The sequence below is a fragment of the Neolamprologus multifasciatus genome, chromosome 23, assembly GCF_963576455.1.
Source record: "Neolamprologus multifasciatus chromosome 23, fNeoMul1.2, whole genome shotgun sequence".
Classification (NCBI taxonomy): domain Eukaryota; kingdom Metazoa; phylum Chordata; class Actinopteri; order Cichliformes; family Cichlidae; genus Neolamprologus; species Neolamprologus multifasciatus.
The window spans coordinates 17013320-17031099 of NC_140460.1; the positions used below are offsets into that span (position 1 = coordinate 17013320).

At 38.6% G+C, this 17780-nt stretch overlaps 1 protein-coding gene across 5 annotated transcripts in view; it reads right to left on the minus strand.

Moving 5' to 3' along the window:
• Window positions 1-17780, minus strand: part of nlgn1 (neuroligin 1) — a 290054-nt gene that overhangs the window by 153157 nt on the left and 119117 nt on the right. For 3 of the 5 annotated variants that reach the window (XM_085150602.1, XM_085150603.1, XM_085150601.1), the window contains 2 exons: window positions 17560-17619; window positions 6853-7005 (listed from right to left, as the gene is read on the minus strand). In XM_085150602.1, coding sequence (XP_085006728.1) covers window positions 6853-7005; window positions 17560-17619 — 213 coding nt within the window. The remainder of the gene's footprint in view (window positions 1-6852; window positions 7006-17559; window positions 17620-17780) is intronic. The other 2 variants (XM_085150605.1, XM_085150604.1) reach the window with 1 other exon arrangement.

Consider the following 17780-nt stretch of genomic DNA (forward strand, 5'->3'; position numbering starts at 1 on the left):
TTTGATTATTGATCTCACAGAACAAAAGAAATCCAAGCATAAAATGTGTAAAGAAAACAAAGAAGCGACAAAAAAGGATGAGGAGGAAATGAAAAGAGCTTGCTTAGTCTGAAAGCTCATACTGATATGTATATGTGTGTGTGTGTGTTTGTGTGTGTGTATGTGTGCTACATTTAATTACTGTTAATAGTTACTTGGGAGGTTAGCTGTATGAGCATTCAGACATCCGCAGACATTAGCATTCATGCCACATCTATGAGTAAGATGGAGGTAGAAAGCAAACAAAGCTCAAAATAATTTTAAAGCTCACAGTTTTTCCATACATTAAGCACACTTTGCAATTCAGTTAGTATATTTTAGATGAGTAGAATTAGTACACTACTACATTTAAAAATATTCACTCCAGTTAGTATATTTGGTGTTAGTATTTTTAGTATTTGTATAATTGATTCCACTGGACAGTAAAGCAGTGGAGGAGAGTGAGAACGTTGCTACTTCATCATGTATCAGGGACTGGAAGCATGCACATGCAAGAATTAAGTACTGGTTTCATTTTAGCTCTTCTGATCTGAGCACTTTGTGTCTTAAAGAGTTATATTACGTGGGATTTTAGTTACTTTAAACTTAAAAACTTTAAAAGCTGATTAGGATATGGAAGTTTGTAAAAGTATTAATTTGTACTCAAAAAAGGGTGCAGGGTGTGGGTTTAGAACACCGTGATTGCCTGAAAGAAACAGTTTACACATGTTTGATCAATTTCAGGAATGCTTCCAAACACTATGTGGTGAAAGCTCACATAAAGGCTGTAGCTATTAGTAGCCATGAACTGTGCATATTATTGTGAGGTGCGTTGGTGGCAAGGTGCAATGGTTGTGGCTAGAGCAACCTGGCGTTGTTAAACATGCCCAGATGGCTGACTGTTGTCCAAGTCTTGGCTAGATTAATCCAATCCGTGATGCATCGGGAAAGCTGCTGTAACCTTGCATCGCCAACCTTGCTGTTGCCAGATCACCATTAGCATAGCATAGTTTTCCATTAACATTGCTGCTCGCTCATGAATAAATCACAGAAAAACTCAGCCAAATGAGTAGGTGAAAAGCAAACTAAGCACTGACATACAAAGATCACCTCACAACCAGAATACTTCAACATAAGTCCAGTGCAATGACAAAAAAAAGAATGATTTTCATATGACTGACATACTTCTAGCAATTTCAACTAAAACTTGCTAACCTGATCTAATTGGTTCTGTTAATGAATGTCCACACAAGTATTACAGATGCAGTAAATGTTAGCTGTTATTGTGCGATTTCTTCAGTACTTACTGTTTACACACAGTTCTTACCAAGGGAAAAAAGAACATTTCGAATGGTACAGTATAGAAATCGCCAGTACAAGGCAGCCTGATTACAAAACAGTTTAGGATTAATACAAATTCTCATTCTGAACATGTATTCTGTTAAACAAAATGAAAAAGAAATACTCTAGTATCACTATCAGCAATTAAATTAACATGCAAAATACTGGACCACACAGATCAGGGCAGATTGCACTTTAATCAAAGGGCACATCTGGGCTGATTTCACACCAAAAGGATAGAAAGTCATGATTTCCAATCATGTCATCTGTCTTGTCAGCTCGCTAGCTTTCTCCTCAGAAATGCTGGGATCTTGGCAGAGGGTAGCACAGTGAAACTGGGAAATATTGAAGCAAATAGTACAACATGTCTCAATGCAGTCTGTCCACTGATCAAAGCCTTCTCTGCCCTAAAATAGCAGAGGAAATGTTTGAGCCCTATTTGGCAAATTTACAAGAAAGAACATCCAAGCAGTACGGCAAAGGACTGCTGATGATGCATTTAAATATGCCTATGTGCATACACACACACGCACACACACAAAGAGAGAGAGAGAGAGAGAGAGAGAGAGAGAGAGAGAGAGAGAGAGAGAGCTTGTGACAATTAGTGTCCAGGATACAAAACTACAAGCATTACAACACTGTAAAGCTTTTATGGCAAAAAAAGTTTTTACTTAATAGTGCTGAATAGCTTTGCAACTCCTACCACTGATACGTTTACTCCCTTAGTTACATACGAGGATTAAGCTTCACAACCGCCCCTCCCAAAAGCCCTTGTCAAATACCTACACACATACAGGTAATGGCTATGGACTTTTTGAAAATGTGTTTATTGTTAGCTCAGGAGAAAGCCTGAGAAAAGTGAGACAAAATGAAAGAGAACTAATAGCAATACCAATGTTTGCAGGTGGAGCAATCATTACACATGGATGAGAACTCAAACACTTTTGTTTAAAGATTAGATGCTCTCAAGTTTTTGAGAAAGCTGTGTCAGGGGTACTAGCAAGAGGAGAAGGTAGAGAAAAGAGGCGCAAAAGGAGTAATGAACCTAAATCATTGGAGTATTTGTTTCAGGGAGAAAGAAATTAATAAGCATGAAAATAATAGTCCTCCACACTTTGCCAGCAGGACAAAAACTAACAGGAAAGAAAAAGTCCAATTACTGTGGAAGGGGAAAAGAAAAGAAGATATATTAGAATAAAAAAGGGAGAGAGAGAGAGCATTATTTAGGAAGGTAAATATTAGGGGAAATGCCTGTGTGAAATGCACACAGGCTAATTTAAATAACTAGCTAGCCAAATCTGATATTTGTGGATTTCCTAATGTGTGCAGCATGCAGAAAAAATAACAAGCATGCAATCAGTAAAGTTTCTCAGCACATATCTTGGGACTTTTTGGACTAAACTACGCTGCTAATCAAAAAATTAACGATAGCGCTAATGTTTAGGCTCATAGAAATGCCCTGCATATGTTTTGTTTTTTAATTATTAATTTTGTTTTATTTTGTGGTTGCTTTATCTTTAAATTTGTCACGGAGCTCGCATAGTCATTATGAACCTTTGTATAGTAAAACAATAAATGGAAGAATTGACAAATGGATCAATTTATGGATTCATTTTAAATGCATAATTATCGAACTATTATATTAACCTGTTTTTAAAACATCTATATTCTGCTAGTTGGTCCTTTTCTCATGCCAGGTCTCTATAGGCTTGATCGCAGTGCTGAAAGTAAGAGGAGCAGTAGCATGCAGAGAAATGGATATTTTACTGGCCAGGTATATCTTAAAACAATCAGAGGCTTGATGAATTGGCTGAATGGCTGATGTATGGCTGGAATGGAAGGGGTATTTGGAGAAGGTTTGAGTCAGGGAAATGCACCTCATCAATCAGCATGATTAAAGGTTTTGGCTGGGCTGAAACAAACTCCGCACTGTGAGGGCCTGGCCTTAAAGGCACAGTCTGCTTTTCAGCAGTCCAACAGCCAAGCGTGGAGGCTTAAAACTCACATATTACCACATGCAGTCAACATTTGTGACTCTGTGTTTGTCACAATGCCAGTATGATAGACATCTGGGATTAAACAATATTAAATAATTCAGTGTGACGGTTTCATAACTGCTCAGTAACAATCCCCTATATAAATTTTATTCACTGGGGACACTGATGGGAATCGAAATGTTTTTATGACAAGGCAAGATTTTATATGATAATATACAGCAAATTTCAGAATATGATCTCACTTTAAAGGAAAAAAAACATTATACCATATTTGTAATAGAGCATTTAGTTTCTTAAGCACTTCCAAACAATTCAAACAAAAACTAACCTCACAGCAGGACTTCTGATTATAAACCAAGGGGGACTGAGATGGCACTTTGATAGCACTATACTATGTGTTTCGTAAACACCCAATCTGCACCCTGGAGAAACTTCTGATTCATTAAACACGCAACCTCCTACACACCCATGAACACACACTGACAGTAGCATACTATATGCATGCCCCATGGCTAAAATCATTGCAGCCAAGGCCCTTAACCCATAAATACAGCTTCGCGCCAGCAGCTCTACATATTTAAAGCCGCTAATGGTTTCCTTCGTAGTGCTCACTTGCACACACAAACACACTAAACCAAGGAGAAAAATCACTGGAGCGAGGGTAGGGATTTCTGTCAGCTGAGCAGCATCTCCAAGCAAACAGGTGCTGCAATGGCTGGCTGGGCAAGGTAAATGGTAAATGGCCTGCATTTGTATAGCGCTTTTCTAGTCCCTAAGGACCCCAAAGCGCTTTACATCCACCCATTCACACACCGGTGATGGCAAGCTACATTGTAGCCACAGCCACCCTGGGGCGCACTGACAGAGGCGAGGCTGCCGGACACTGGCGCCACCGGGCCCTCTGACCACCACCAGTAGGCAACGGGTGAAGTGTCTTGCCTAAGGACACAACGACAGAGACTGTCCAAGCCGGGGCTCGAACCAGCAACCTTCCGATTACACGGCAAACTCCCAACTCTTGAGCCACGATCGCCTGTATAGGTCAGTCCCACAGCAACATTACCAACATTGGCCAACTGGCTAACTAGAGAACATAATTATAATGCTGGTAAATGTTAGTAGGTATAAAAGGTTTAAACAAACATTGTTGCCTAGTCCTTCTTAATTTTTGAGATGTGTAATATCTTTCATTAACTCCTGTATTCATTCTCTAATAAAGACTTTTTTTCCCCCACACCAAATGTTAAACCCAACACGTTTAGTTATCATACCTAATATACGGGTTTATTCATATTAAAAACATGTGGTTGGCTGACTTTAATTAAAGAGGCTGCTGATTACATAATACATATACATCATGTCTGGACCAATGAAACATTAACATTCAATTCAGTTTATTAATATATCCAGTTCACAGTTTACAGCAACAGTAATATCAAGGTACTATATATTGTAACCTTAAGGCCCTGCAATATTACTGCGTCCCCCTTTGACAAAGCACTTGGTGACCTCGGAGAGGAAGAACTCCCATTTAAGTGTCAGAACCGTGTGGGCTCTGACTCTTAACAGTGAGAAAGAAAAACAACTTAGAGTCCAACGCAGAACTTGTACTCAATTATACTGGATAACTGAATGGAAAGCCCACAAGCCCACTGATTATGAGTCCTATATCTACTGTCATTCACACACAGACACACACAAACACACACAGCCCACTAGAAGGTTGGGTAAGGTACAGCTGCACACTTTTGCCCATTGCCAGGGGGGTAAACACAAACACACAGAGTTTAATCTGAGAGCAAACAGCAGTGCCTCATGTTAACCAGCAGGAATACACTTTCCCTCAACACTATGAGGCTTGGAGCAGTTAAGAGCTTGCAAACGAAAAAGTGGCGAGTGGGGAACGGAGGGAAAAAAACAGAAAAGAATGAGAAGGAGGGAATGCCTAAGGGACTGGGGATTTCACCACTTTTAAAATAATTTAAAATGTTCTAAAATGTAACTGACTGATCTTTGGCTGGATTACTCTCACCTTACTTGCCTTTTTTATCCTTTCTCAAGCCTTTGATGTTTGGAAGTGGTTGTACACTTCAGCTGCTTATGTAATTTCCATAATGCTTTATAACTATAATCTAAAGCTTTAAATGTCATTTGCAAACAGAATTTGAATTGGCTACCGCAGTTTATTCATAACAGGGAAATCCAAGATTTCAGCTTTGAACAGCAGGTTTTGGAGTGTGGAGTTCAGAAAAAAGCCAAAATTGTGGTTTTTTTTAGTGTATGTAGAGTATGTGCACTTTATACACATGGTGTCTCTACAAACTGTAATAGTCTGAAATGAAGCTAAACTTTAGGGTGGATAGGAAGGCTGCATATCTAGTCACTAGATCTTTTTTAAAATATTCATATATGTATATTAATTATCTTACTTCTAGCTGTCAAGAATTTTAGTACCACTGTTGATCTTTGGGTATCATTAGGATGTGTGCAAGAAAGCAACAGGTTTTTCAGCCAGTCTTAGTATTTCCAATTAAAATATAACTAATGTAAAATATCAGAGTCTGAATAATTTTGAGATTACAGAGATGATGCAGACCACCTGCAGATCACATTAATATTTCACTGATATTGTGTTTCAGCTCTTCACAAAGAATATTATGTGAGCATTTATATTAATTCGCTAAATACACCCTGACACACACAAACACATAGCTGTACATGCACACACACTCACACACATGCCAAGAAAACTTTTTTTAATATATATTTGAGTGAAAGGCGGATATTGCCCTGTATCTTTATTCTGCTATCCGTTGATCACACCGGGTGAAAACCCCATAAACCAAAAGAGCATTTAAATGAAAGCGGTCCATCCCATGACAGCATAATCTCATTCAGCACACCTTTGTTTCTATCATGTGGCAGTGACATCTAAAAGAAGGAAGGAATTAGGAATTACTCTGATGAGAAAAAAATAAGACAGGGGAGACAGAAAACTGAGATATCCAGAAACAAGAGGGACTGAAAATCCATTGTACTAACTATATATGAAAGGAGGCAAGAGATGTACAGCAGAGTGATAACCAGGTTCAAAATATGCAGAGATGCAATCAACATGTCACTTTAAACAAATACGTAGAAGAGCAAAGGATCAGAAAAGGGATGGCACAAACATTTTGTACTACTATGCCTGTCACCTGCCTACTTTAGCATCAAAGTCAAGGAAGAATGAAAAGCAATCATCTCATAGAAAGCTCAAATGCAGTCTTTGGAAATACCGCAATCAATCAACAAAGAAATGACACCAGATATTAGCAAGAACCAAAAAAAGAAAGGAAGGCAGAAAGAAAGGAAAAGAAAGAAATACAGATATCCCTGGTCTTCGTCTTTTTAAGGCTAAGGTAATGGACTCAACATGACAAAAGGCATAAATAAAGGAAGAACAGACACGACACAACACAACAGCAATAATGGTCACTCATTGCAGGATCCTTACCTAGGACGCCAAGTCTGTAGTTTAAAGTGATGACAATCACGTTCCCATAGCTGGCCAGGATACTGCCATCAAACATATTCCCAGTTCCTTCCATGTAGGAGCCCCCATGGATGAAAACCATCACTGGTTTGGGGCTTCCACTCTCCCTAATGTCTAGAGGAGGGGGGAGGGGGTGAAAAGGAGAAGGTGGAAGAGGCAGAAGGACTGGTTAGATGACATATTGAAAGTGACGGTCAGGGATTCACTTTCACAATTTTCATTTGTAGGGGGCTTTCGCCAACCTTTTTGGCACACTGGCTTTCAACATAGAGACCTTGTCAGTTTTAGGCATCAAAATATTCTGTTTAATTCGTTTATCAATGTATCTAAATTCCATATGGATTTAAAGGAAAAAATGATATTTGATGTGTTTAATTTAATGAGTTGTATTTTCCTTCAGGCAATGGACTGTCCAAAATGCCAGAATGGCAATCTGAAATGTCCCACTATACTGAGGAACTTTAGAGAATAACATGGGAGACATTTTAATTTAATTTAATTTAATTTAAGAGCATATGAGGTTTGACAACTTTATGAAAAAGCATTGTTTTATTGGAACATAATTTTACTTCAGTAAATTAGTGGATCCTTTTTTTTTCAACTGCAGCGAAAAGCTTACCTTGACTTTGTGAATATAAATGCATAAAAGCACAGACTGATAGATGTAAAAACGAACTAAGCTTGTCTTTTAAAATAAATCAGCGTGATTTAAAGCAGATTTAATCATTTTGAGCAGTGAGAATCTATTAATGTTAAAAAGAAAAATGTGTACTTGCACCTGGCAAATGTAAGGTATGGCTCAGGAGATCTAACAACATGCGACAGCCCATGTTCAAAACAAGGTTCCACTTTCATCTCTTTTTTCAGTGATGAGCCTTTTCATGTTGTTTCTTAACTGTTTCGATCAGTACATGTAGCAGTACACATCATTTATCCTAATGATGTTTTACAGTGAGGGATCAGGTCCAGAGAGAGATGAGAGAGTGTGTGGGGAATTAAAAGTAAACCAACCAAGAAAACAAAAGACAGATTCTGTCAATATTTTTCGATACTTTTCTAAACCAGAGGAGTGGCAAATTAGAAACCTCAAGAAAAACACACATTTTGATGGAACTTCTTGACACTAAAAGACTGACATGAAAATAGTTTGTAGATGCTCCTATAAATGCAATGCATCAGCATCATTTTAACATTATTGCTCCTCTTTTAACTAAAATTTAGGACTATATATATGTGTGTGTGTGTATATATATATATATATATATATATATATATACGTATATATATATATATATATATATATTTATATATATGTATGTGTGTGTGTGTGTGTGTGTATACATATATATATATATATATATATACAGTGGGGCAAAAAAGTATTTAGTCAGCCACCGATTGTGCAAGTTCCCCCACTTAAAATGATGACAGAGGTCAGTAATTTGCACCAGAGGTACACTTCAACTGTGAGAGACAGAATGTGAAAAAAAAATCCATGAATTCACATGGTAGGATTTGTAAAGAATTTATTCGTAAATCAGGGTGGAAAATAAGTATTTGGTCACCTCAAACAAGGAAAATCCCTGGCTCTCACAGACCTGTAACGTCTTCTGTAAGAAGCTTTTCTGTCCCCCACTCGTTACCTGTATGAATGGCACCTGTTTGACCTCATCATCTGTATAAAAGACACCTGTCCACATCCTCAACCAGTCAGACTCCAAACTCCGCCATGGCCAAGACCAAGACCAAAGAGCTTTCGAAGGACACCAGGAAAAGAATTGTAGACCTGCACCAGACTGGGAAGAGTGAATCTACAATAGGCAAGCAGCTTGGTGTGAAAAAATCAACTGTGGGAGCAATCATCAGAAAATGGAAGACATACAAGACCACTGATAATCTCCCTCGATCTGGGGCTCCACGCAAGATCTCATCCCGTGGGGTCAAAATGATCATGAGAACGGTGAGCAAAGATCCCAGAACCACACGGGGGGACCTGGTGAATGACCTGCAGAGAGCTGGGACCAAAGTAACAAAGGTCACCATCAGTAACACACTACAACGGCAGGGAATCAAATCCCGCAGTGCCAGACGTGTTCCGCTGCTGAAGCCAGTGCATGTCCAGGCCCGTCTGAAGTTTGCCAGAGAGCACATGGATGATACAGCAGAGGATTGGGAGAATGTCATGTGGTCAGATGAAACCAAAGTAGAACTTTTTGGTATAAACTCAACTCGTCATGTTTGGAGGAAGAAGAATACTGAGTTGCATCCCAAGAACACCATACCTACTGTGAAGCATGGGGGTGGAAACATCATGCTATGGGGCTGTTTTTCTGCCAAGGGGACAGGACAACTGATCCGTGTTAAGGACAGAATGAATGGGGCCAAGTATCGTGAGATTTTGAGCCAAAACCTCCTTCCATCAGTGAGAACTTTGAAGATGAAACGAGGCTGGGTCTTCCAACATGACAATGATCCAAAACACACCGCCCGGGCAACAAAGGAGTGGCTCCGTAAGAAGCATTTGAAAGTCCTGGAGTGGCCTAGCCAGTCTCCAGACCTCAACCCCATAGAAAATCTGTGGCGGGAGTTGAAAGTCCGTGTTGCTCGGCGACAGCCCCAAAACATCACTGCTCTTGAGAAGATCTGCATGGAGGAATGGGCCAAAATACCAGCTACTGTGTGTGCAAACCTGGTAAAGACCTATAGTAAACGTTTGACCTCTGTTATTGCCAACAAAGGTTATGTTACAAAGTATTGAGTTGTATTTTTGTTATTGACCAAATACTTATTTTCCACCCTGATTTACGAATAAATTCTTTACAAATCCTACCATGTGAATTCATGGATTTTTTTTTCACATTCTGTCTCTCACAGTTGAAGTGTACCTCTGGTGCAAATTACTGACCTCTGTCATCATTTTAAGTGGGGGAACTTGCACAATCGGTGGCTGACTAAATACTTTTTTGCCCCACTGTGTGTGTATATATATATATATATATATATATACAGTCAGAATGATCTTACACAGAAAAGGAATTGGGATTAAAGAAAAGAAGGTAGGTTGACTCTGGTAAAATTCTCTCTGAATGCCTTTGTACTATGTTTGTCTTTTCTTCTGTTTCCCTGAGTGCAGAGACCATTACATCACTTCACAGTCTCTGTCCTTTTACAGTTTTTTTTTTTTTTAAAGCTATTCAGCTCCCTCTGTCGCAGGCAGGCACTGGCCACAATGTAGCGACACATCATAACTCTCCTCTGGAACACTTCCAGAAACTCCTGACAAAAAAGGTCAGGAGATTATGGCAAGTGTGTATGTGTGCTGGTGCTGTACAGTCCAGATATATGTGCAACCTAACAAAAGGAGAGGAGGGGAGACAAACCAAGCATATAATAAGAATGAATGAACTGGGTAATTGTGATGATATGATTCTGTTTATGATGGTGGTTATGCAATGGTAATGATATTGCTGATAGTCATGTTGGCATGACAGTGGCAGTAGTGATAATTAACTGACAGCCTTGATGATGACAGTGATGAGTGACAGAGATGAGGATAATGGCAATTAATACTGGATATATAGTGGAATCAGCTGTGGGAATGTTAAATGGTGATTGCAATGAGTTTAACCATGATGTCAATGATGTCAACCATGATAGTGACAGTAATGGTAATGTACTTGATAGTGGTGACAATCATGGAAATAAAAATACTTTTTGCTGGTGTCACCCAAGATGGTTTTGATGACGGCAATAGCTAACTATGAAAGCGATTAACTATTACATTGCTAATGGTGTTGATAGTAATGATACTGAAAACTATTATGGTGCAAATGATCTCAGTGACAAATAACAACCATGCTAAAAAATCATGATAGCCATCTATTACAGTGATGGCAATGAGGACAAGTATAACAGACAATAGCTATGATCAAGACAATGATGTTACTAAAGGACAATATTACAACACTTATGCTAATATTAATGTTACTGTGGTGGCAGTTATGATGTAGTCAACATCATGTTACGAAAACAGCAGTGGGGCCAGGTAACGTGCAACTTCCAACCTGTGAATTTTTTGACTGGTTGGAACAAAAGGGCTGTTTTTCAACAAGCTTTTTTTTTTTTAATGTAATCCAAATTGCAAATATTTTGACCCAAACTATTATCTTTTTTTTTAACTAAATAGGTAATTTTGGTGTATAAACTAAAATATAGTGAAAAAAAAAAACAGAAAAAAACTAAATGCTAAATAAACCTCTGAAACAGGGCACAAAGTGAAGTTTCCTGGTTGACAGTATTGTGATTGATGACACCACCCCTTCTGCCTCCTTTTGCAGATTTTGTCAAACAGGACCATTCACTCTTAGTGTCTAATAACACCGCCACAGCTTGTGGTCCAAAGCATCTGTGCCAAATATGTGCTGAAAAAAAACTGCAATATTTGAAATTCTGGGAAAAACAATGGCTTGGATTTTGATAATGGCAACAACAGTGAAGATGGTAGAGATGATGCCAACATCATGGCTATGAACAACAAATGAAGATGATGTAGATGATTAAAACAACTGCGAATTACAGTGAAATCCAATGGGTTTTATATAATAAAAACATGAATAACATTAATTGTAATTGTTAACATGGGTTTGTAAACAAAATGATGAGGAAAGAGTTACGATAATAATAATTCTTTAGAATGGAAGCTGTGTATTATTAGAGTCACTTGTATTTCTATGAGTCCTCTCAAGTGTTACTTGAAAATAGAAATGAAATTCTGCTGAAGTGATATAAATCCAGTGTGGCTTTTTTTGTTCTTTGCTGAAGGTCAGTGGTAATGAGGTGAGGTTAGGATTAAATTGCCGCAGCGACGCTCGAACATTGATGGATTTACCTGGATTTACTAACTAAAACAACTCCCAGTGTATACTCAACATATTATATATTAAGGTTTTAAGTTTATGCTATCCAGCTTGCTCTCAGTATGGCTTCCTGGCAACATACATTGGCTGCCAAGTCCAGCATTCAGAGCCAAAAAAATCTTGTAAATCCCAGCCTCTCCATTCATTCCCCTTACTTATCAATTTATTCAGCATATTTCAACACTTTCTACCACCCACCACTTTCCATCAGTGAATAAATTGTATTTGAGGTGATTATTGAACTAGCAAATACATGTGTGATTATTGTAATCAGTAGTTAATATTGATTCCTGTAACTTAATTTTCAATGAATGTGTCTAGAATCAGGCAGGGAAATTCAACTGTCCTTTCTCTCTTTTTCTGTGTGTCTGTGTGTGTGGGTTTGTGTGTTTCACAGTGAGCAGAAAGATGAAAGCTTGCTCTAAGATGAGTGAAAATAAGATGCAATCATGTAGTGATTCGACCACTCAATCTTCCCTGGGATGAGTATGGGTCAGGGAGGGTTTGTCAGAGGAGAGGTGCCATGCCAGCATGGAGTAGATCATTGCTTCCTTGAGGATGAGGTTATGATCAAAGAGATTCAGGTGCTTTAGATTTCTCTGGGCAAACCCTAAGAGAGGCCCCCAGGCTGTTGCAAAAACTTTGGTATCCTCTCCCTTTGCCAGTGTAGAGGACTTATCAAACCAACAACAGTCACAAGAAGAAAAGGTGTTTTTTTTTCTTTAGCTCTAGCTTTTTGCTGCAGGGAATAAAGACACAGAAATCCTGGTAAGGCCAACAAGAAATAAAATGAGGCCAAGTGCTAAAAACTGATTCAAATGCTGCCTAATAAAATGTATTCAGTGAAAACTGTTCATAAAAACTTCTTCACTAGCATGGTTAAGAAGGCATCAATGTAGAGATGTATGATGAAGAGATTTAGATATATTTATTTAAATCTACCATGTATTAACAGTGACCAATCATTTTATTATAATTAGAAAACCATATTTCAGCTAAATTATAATATGCAGTACAAACATTGATCACTCCCAAATCAACTAAGATTTAAATCTACGATAAACGCTGTCCTGGTTCTGTTTCAGGGTCTTCTAGCAGTTGGACATCCAGTTGGCAGCTCTACCCTGTGCTCCTTTCCAATGATTAAGGTCAATATCTCTAAGGTTGAGGCCAGGGAACCTTTTCAATAATGTGCATTTCCACAACTTCTATCTGTGTATCACTTTTTTAGTCACTACCCAGAGCTTGCGGCCATACGTAAGGGTAAAAATGTAAAACATAGCTCAAGTAGTAAGGTCACACTTTTGAATTAAGCTCTATATTTACCCCATTATTGCAGGTGTTACATCAATCCATCTGACAGTCTCCCACTCCCTTCTTCCCTCACTCATGACCAAAACCCAAAAACACCTAAACTTCTCTACTTGAGGTGGTGGATCATTGCCCCAAGTGGGTATGCCTTCATTTTCTGATGAGAACCAGACTTTGGGGTACTAACTGTCATCCTAGCTGCTCAATACTTGGTTGCAAACCATGGCTGTGAAAGCTAGAGTCCATCAACCAGTGAAGCCAAGAGCACCACATCAATAGCAAAAATCCAAGATAAGATCCTGAGGCTACCATACCTTAAACTGTCCTCCCCTTGCCTGAATCTAGAAACATTGTCCATTAAAATTACAAACAGAATCGATGACAAGAGCCAGACCTGGTGGAGAACCTAAGGGAAATGAGTCCAACTTCTTGCCAGCAATGAAAAACAAACTATTACTACTGCTCTACATGGACTGAATAGCCAACAATGACAGCCCCCGCACCACCACACTCCAGAGGACAAGTGAAGTGCTTGAATGCGTTCTCCACCACTACACTTTGCCAATTCATTTCCACAACATCCAGAGTCTGAATGGACTCTAGGGAAAGCTCAGCCATCTCAACGACCTGGCTATTAGAGTTTAACTACCTCAGTGACTTCACACCTAGTGATGGAAGTCAACTGACTGAAAGTCTTGTTCCCTGGCCTCATCAAACTTCTCCCAAAGTTTGCCAGTATGGATTTGACAGAGCCATGTCCTTTTTTTCAGCACTGATCAGCTACCTCCAGAATCCAACCAAACTTGGCAACATTTCCTGTTGCCAAGTGCACTTTGGACACAATCATGGTCAAACATAGTTTCCGTTATGGACTATCCATGATTGGCACTGAACTCTAGAAACAGAACTACTCTTGGGGTTACATTATCATTATCCATGTGAGCACTGAAGTACCTAGTAGACAAGAGTGCCTGTGTGGGGATATTTGCAGCACCCCATCCAAGATTTGCAAAAAGGCCAGGTGTTCTAAGCTAGTCGCAGCATCTAAGCACTATCAATAGTGACAACCCGCTTCCCTGACCTGAAGCCAAAGGAAAATTACCATCTTGTATGAATTTAAATCCACAGAACTAAAGAAGGGGAGCACAGTGGTAAGCGCTGATGCTTCATAGCAAGAAGGTCCTGAGTTCGATTCCACTATCTGGACCATTCACCCCTTTCATTGTGGAGTCTGCAAGTTCTCCCTGTGTACTCCGGCTTCCTCCCACAGTCCAAAGACATGTAATTAGTGGGGTTAGGTTAATTGGCGATTCAGTGTAAATCTAAATGCGAATGGTTGTCTGTGTTAGCCATGCGTCAGATTTTGGACACCCTGGACAGGGTGTACCCTGGACCAGTTGCTATGGTAGCTGGGATAGGCTTCAGCCCCCTCCCTCATGACCCTGATAAAGGTAAGTGGAAGAGTATGAATGGATGGAGAACTGAAGACGCCTCTTGGGTGAGGTCTTAAAAAAAACCATCATCCTTAAAGACTACCATGAGAACCTACACAGACATATTTCAGTCCATCCCGTCTCAAGGAGATGTGGATGGACAACTCAGCCACAGAGTGAAAACCCAAGGTTTCTGCTTTCAAAATGCTGCCCAATTCAGAAAGCAGAAGATTTATTTTAATTCATATATGTTATATTAAACAGCCTCATTATTTGCAAGCATGAGCTGGATGGGGAAAGGCAAGGATGTTGATATTGTTATGATCTTTTCTTTTACTCCAAGATTGTCTACATGGTATTAGCAACATCTCTGGGCCCCTAACACTCTAATCTATACTGTATCCCTGGAGGTTAATCTTTCACAGGTAATAACATATAATACTTAAAAAAGGTATTAGAGCCTCCATAAGTAGATGCCACAGTTCGAAACATCTTCACTTCCACATTCTGACTCTTAACTATTCCAGCAATATTTGATGTTAAAACAGAAGCTTCTAACAAATCCTGAGTTCTCTGGGCTTTCCTGTTTACATCTCTATTCCCAGCACAAAAAGGATTACAAATAAAGCTTTAGAGAATATAAAGAGATTATAAAATGCAAGATACTGGATGGGGGGGGGGGTTGTGAAGGGATGTCCTCAATGAGTTGGCAGATAGAAGGCAACACTATGTCAAAGGTCCAAGCCTCTAGAGCTACGTGGAAAGTAAAATGGGGAGGGAGAGTTCAGACTGATTGGAGTTGAAAGAGAGTGAGGGTCTGCGTGTCCATGCAGGCATTCTTAAACATATTTCCCTGTAAATTAAACCGGATTACCTGTCTTCCCCACATCCTTTATCGAGATAACACTTGAAGCTAGCATGGAATTCATTGAATAGATCTGTGTGAGCTTTGTGACTTTCTATAATCTTACTGACATGTGTGTACGCGTGTGTGTTTGAACTCCCATAAAAACTGCATGATGATGCAGATCAAAGGGATCTGGATGGTTGTGAGTTTTACTTGGATGTAATTGCTGTTTACTTCATCACATTATACAGTAGAGGTGCTTTATTAAGACTTTCTGCCTGTCATTAGAATTGCACTGCAGCAGTCTCAAGGGGATACAACACTATATCTGGATTTTATCAAAGACATTTTATTCGTAATATGACTTTTCAAAGGTCTCTTATTTTATGGCAATTGAGCAAAGGTTCTTCTTTCTTCTACTGATGAGATTAATGGGTTTCAAGTGGAATGCCATAGCATCATAACACCAGTCATTTCAATACAAAGAAGAGTCATTGCAGTTTTCAAAAGACATTCGCCGGAACCCTGAAGTGTTTTTTTTTTAAACAATACAACACGCCTTGCATTAAAGGATTAAATGGTTTTAAATGATTAGCAGTACATGGGGACAAAATAATTTATTTTTATTGCATTTGAGTTTAGAAAATTCATGGCAATAAGTGCAGAACAGGTAACAATGTTGCTTATTTTCAAACACATGGTGAGTTTGACAGAACCAGGCCATATATTTATGGGTTAACTAGCATGTCTTGATTACTATATATGGTTATAGAGTCTTCTCTTTATAATTTTCTGTACTAGCACATTGTGGCAGGAAACTGTGGGTTAGCATCCTTGATCTTGTCCCTATGCAGACACAGATTTTATATATAATGTATATAACTAGCCCATATAGTTATTTATATTACAATGAGTGACCCAAAGTGCAGCAGATTGGAATCTGTTTAACCCTGTAAAGATATACTATTTACAGAAAAAAATGTATAAAGTAAATCTTACGTCAGGGTCCACTTTTCCAGAGCTTTAAATTAAAACATGTAGCTACATGTCAGTCTATAATTACCAGGATCAATAATTACCTACCAAAGTCAATATTAATGGAAATTAAATATATTAATGACAATATATTACATACATTCTAACTACAAGTTTATCTGCTTTGAAAACTGATCAGCTAAGCCACAATATTCACTTCACCTTGTCTTACCTTTTGCAGAGTTGGTTCACAGGAGATTTAATTCCACCAGTGAGGTATTTGCCCCTGAGAAGCAGCTTTGTCTCACAGAGATGTTTGCTAAATTTTAATTGCAATCTGCGGTGTGAGCATTCACTGCAATTAAAGAAGCAACATGATTGCTCCACTGAAATTACCAAGTGATAGAAGTGTTTATGTACAGTGAGGACATCGGTGAAAACCTTAAACATAATGCCATGTCATATGGGTTCCTTGCAAATGCTGAATAAATGTATCACTGCCCAACATTCCTGTTAGCTAATCACAATTTTTACCTATAAAATAATTTTGGACATTGGCATCCAGTAGCCACTGTAGGTGGAGTAAGTTTTACATATTAATAGGTAGTAAGTTAGGTTCAGCATTGCACCCCACAAGTCTTTGCAGCAACTAGGGCTGAGAAAGATATTAACATGTCTTCTAGTATTTTAATCATATTTACAAAGGTTATTTTGATGCCAAAAACATAAATAGATCTGTTACTGTAGAAGAAAGCCAGTTAGCCAGCGGTTAAACTTTTGAACATGATCATATTTTAGAAACGAGGCAAATCAAAACAAAAAACATGCAAAAATGTGTTAAGAGCTGACTGAAGGGTTAATAGTTATTCTATCTGCTGGTGGGATGCAACATAGAAAAGTAAAGAAACGGAAACAGCAAATCCAAGCAGGTAATCTACATATGTTACAGTTTTAATATCAAAGAATGGTGGAAGACATGTAAATTTTAGACATCAAGCTGAAGAGGACAAAACACATCCAGCCCAAAAAGAGAGTTTACGAGTAAAGAGCAAAAAGAAAATGTCCATCAATTTCAAAAAAAGGACAAGAAATGTAAGAAAATCAAAGAAGATAAAAATTGTAGGAGAAAGGGTAAGTTTGATTTCCCTTGTCATGCAAATCAGTTTGGCATTGGGGGAAAAAATACCTTCGTCGTCCGTGCGGTCACTATCACCTAAATCATCACTGTGTTTCTTTGTAAGGGGACCTATAGGACCAAGAAGGAGAAGATGGAGGAAAACAAGGTGATCAAGAACACAAACAGTCTTCAAAAGATGCTCTCAAAAGAAAGAAAGTTTTTTCAATCATTACTGATTTTATAGCCCCCTTTTTTCTTTTCTATTGTTTTTTTCTTTTTAGAAAAATCTT